Genomic DNA, 2,710 nt, shown 5'->3' with positions numbered 1-2,710 from the left:
TGAAAATTATTAAAAATAAACAAATAAACATAATTTGCAAGCAATATCGTTTTGAATTTCGTTGCTAATTAGTTGAACGCATCTGTACATATATCAGATAAAACATAAATAAAAGTTGCAAAGCTTGCACAAAGTTCACAACAACTAATCTGATATATGTAGATCGACCCATATGTAAAATGAAAATTACTAACAATAAATAAATAAAGATAAGTTGCCACAGCATCATTTTGAATTTTACTGCTATTATTTTTAGCGCAACTGTACATATGTACGTTCTTTTCGAACCAATTTTGTTTTATATATACGCTTACATTTTAAACTTGCAAATATACGTTAAGCTCTTATGCCAAAATTCAGTAAATAACTTAAGTTTGTACTTTCTTTTCTTATAATTATATTAAGGATTCAGTCCAAAGTGTGAATAAGGCGTTATATTAATTATTCAGTTCAGAAATTAATTACTGATTATTTGCTGTTGCTGCATTTTTAAAGTGGCGCTTTTTTTGAACCCTGAAAGCACGGCGCAATTGCTCTTCTGGATTAGTAACACCTGGTAATTGCGAAATGGCATCTAATTAAAGATACAAACGTTAGTTAATTTAAAGTTACAAAATATTATTTTCACATAACCACATGTGTATCTGTAGGCCATTGGACAAATCACTTTCAACGTTTTTTTAACTTCAGCAGTAAATAAATTATTTTTAGTTATATTGCATAACTCAGAAAAACCCGAGTCAAGTTTAGTTTGTGAAACATCCCAAGATACACATGTAGGTAGATATGTGTGCACGTATGTATGTCTGTATACCTAAAAGCGCAGCATAAAATTTTTTAAAAGACTTCAGGCTTTGTTTTCCATGTGTACCGTCTATGTTATATCGTATTATCATCGACTCGGCGAGAATGTTTCTGAAATTTTTATGGGCGGAATACTGAAAAAGTTTTCTCATCATGGAAACCTGTGAAATATAATTAATTTAAAGACTTCCATATCGCCAAGTTAAAATTTAATGGCGTTTTCTTTTCTACCGAAACATTTTGCACAAATACTTAGGAGAGGACAGTAAAAAGGCACCATTTTCTCTAGAAAAGAAAACACCATTAGTAAGATTCAATGCTTACGTAAATGTCTCGGTTGTCCTGAAATATTTTTTCATCTACGGCGGCTAAAGCTTCATCGGTACAAATTGGAAAGAGGTCGCCAATGGGCGCAGCGAGAGATTCCTGGCGAATTAGCTTGCTGATTAAAATTTTATGTTCTGCCAAAACTGTCATAACAGCTTTGTTTTGTAAAAGGTGGTTTTCTAAAATGAAAAATAATGTAATTTTGTTTTTCTCTACAGGTATGTATGCATATTACTTTCGATTTGCTCCAACTTGTCTAACATAGATAATTTCAAGTTTTCTTCGCGTTCTGAAGAGAAATATAAAGAGTCAATAAATATACAAAATGATAGATATATAAATATATAAATACTGAAGTAAATAGATATGCAAGCAAATAAAAATACCTACGTACACTCCTCGTCATTTGACCTTATTTGACCCTTTTAGTCCTTAGTATTTCCGTTTGTTTATGCAATATTTACTTTTTTTTATAAAAATATAGCATAATGTGGCGAATACTGCGGCAACGCGAAGCGAACAACAAGAAAATGTCCGACGAAAGGCGTAGAATATTCGACAGCAAGAAATGTAAAGTGGAATACAGCGAACAGCGAGAGTATTAAAGAATGTGCGATAGATGGCACAACGTTCTAGAGTTGCCATGAGTTCGAGTGCAAGTATATAAGGCCGCTGCCACAGCGCACCAAAAAGTGCAGTTGTAAAACAGAGATCGATTGTGTTAGCGAGTTTTGCAAAGTATTGTAGTTGTCTTAACAAGTATTGTTAATTGTTGTTATTGCCGAAACAAGTATTTAAAAGTATTTGTTGTACAATAGAGTTAATTGTACTGTACTTTGGTCATATTGAGGGTTTGTTTAACAATATTCTGCAAATCCGATTTTAAAATTTTATACAAATTTAAAAAATGTCAAGGAATGTCAACAAAGGGGTGCGCTAAACTAATGATCTGCAGTTGTTAACTTGATAATATTAAAAAAAAGTATTCGGTATGCAGTTTAGTACCCCATTCTATTATGGTATAACAAAGTGCCAGTTTAAAGCGATCGTAAATAGCGTTGATTTTTGAAAATTTTGCTATATTTTTATTTAATTAATTCATTTAAAAATTAATGAATAATAAATAAACAAACGGAAAACTGAAAATACTAAGGAATAAAAGGGTCAAATGACGAGGAGTGTATATATATAAATTTATTTTTTTTTTTTGAGTACATACATACCTTTAATTTCATTAAATTGTTCTTGAAAATTAACGCATCTGGTGCACTCACTTGTGGGATTGGTAGCTGTAGTAAATATAACATAAATAAAAAAATGTTAATTGGGTTTCAAATGCATTTATTTTTGAAAATACTTACCTTGCGGAAGCAGATCGCTACGAACTTTTAACCTCTTAAACGACATTGCGATTTTATCCTTTTGTATATATTTCTGTTATTAAAAAAAACGAATCTGCGAAAAGTGGTGTTAAATACTTGAATACTCAACAACAACCATGTAAGATTGGAAGCATGAGTAAGCGGCCATCATGTGGCAGACCCAACAACTTAACATCTATATCATTAACGCTGAATAT

The 2,710-nt window shown here is 31.3% G+C and overlaps 1 protein-coding gene across 2 annotated transcripts; it reads right to left on the bottom strand.

Moving 5' to 3' along the window:
• Positions 1-147: 147 nt before the first annotated feature.
• On the bottom strand, positions 148-2,599 carry LOC118732369. Of its 2 annotated transcripts, XM_036461500.1 has the most exons (6): positions 2,493-2,599; positions 2,355-2,420; positions 1,367-1,420; positions 1,129-1,310; positions 815-965; positions 148-574 (listed from the first exon to the last, which is right to left on the bottom strand). In XM_036461500.1, exons 1-6 carry the CDS (start codon positions 2,536-2,538, stop codon positions 462-464), a joined length of 612 nt encoding a protein of 203 aa, XP_036317393.1. In that variant the 5' UTR covers positions 2,539-2,599; the 3' UTR covers positions 148-461. The 2 variants fall into 2 exon arrangements, with proteins under 2 accessions (XP_036317393.1, XP_036317394.1); XM_036461501.1 differs by lacking the exons at positions 2,355-2,420; positions 2,493-2,599 and adding an exon at positions 1,522-1,971.
• Between the last annotated feature and the right edge of the window lie 111 nt (positions 2,600-2,710).

This window comes from Rhagoletis pomonella, unplaced genomic scaffold, assembly GCF_013731165.1.
Source record: "Rhagoletis pomonella isolate Grant_MI unplaced genomic scaffold, Rhpom_1.0 Rhpom_scaffold_19335, whole genome shotgun sequence".
In the NCBI taxonomy this organism is placed as follows: Eukaryota; Metazoa; Arthropoda; class Insecta; order Diptera; family Tephritidae; genus Rhagoletis; species Rhagoletis pomonella.
This window is presented reverse-complemented; position numbering and strand designations above follow the sequence as displayed.

What these genes read in the sequence shown, in the direction of transcription:
- LOC118732369 (XM_036461500.1), bottom strand. Translation starts at nt 2,538, where the DNA reads ATGTCGTTTAAGAGGTTAAAAGTTCGTAGCGATCTGCTTCCGCAAG. An exon ending in TAGCGATCTGCTTCCGCAAG is followed by an intron (nt 2,421 to 2,492) that starts GTAAGTATTTTC and finishes TATTTACTACAG; the next exon opens with CTACCAATCCCACAAGTGAG. An exon ending in AGGACAACCGAGACATTTAC is followed by an intron (nt 966 to 1,128) that starts GTAAGCATTGAA and finishes TATATTTCACAG; the next exon opens with GTTTCCATGATGAGAAAACT.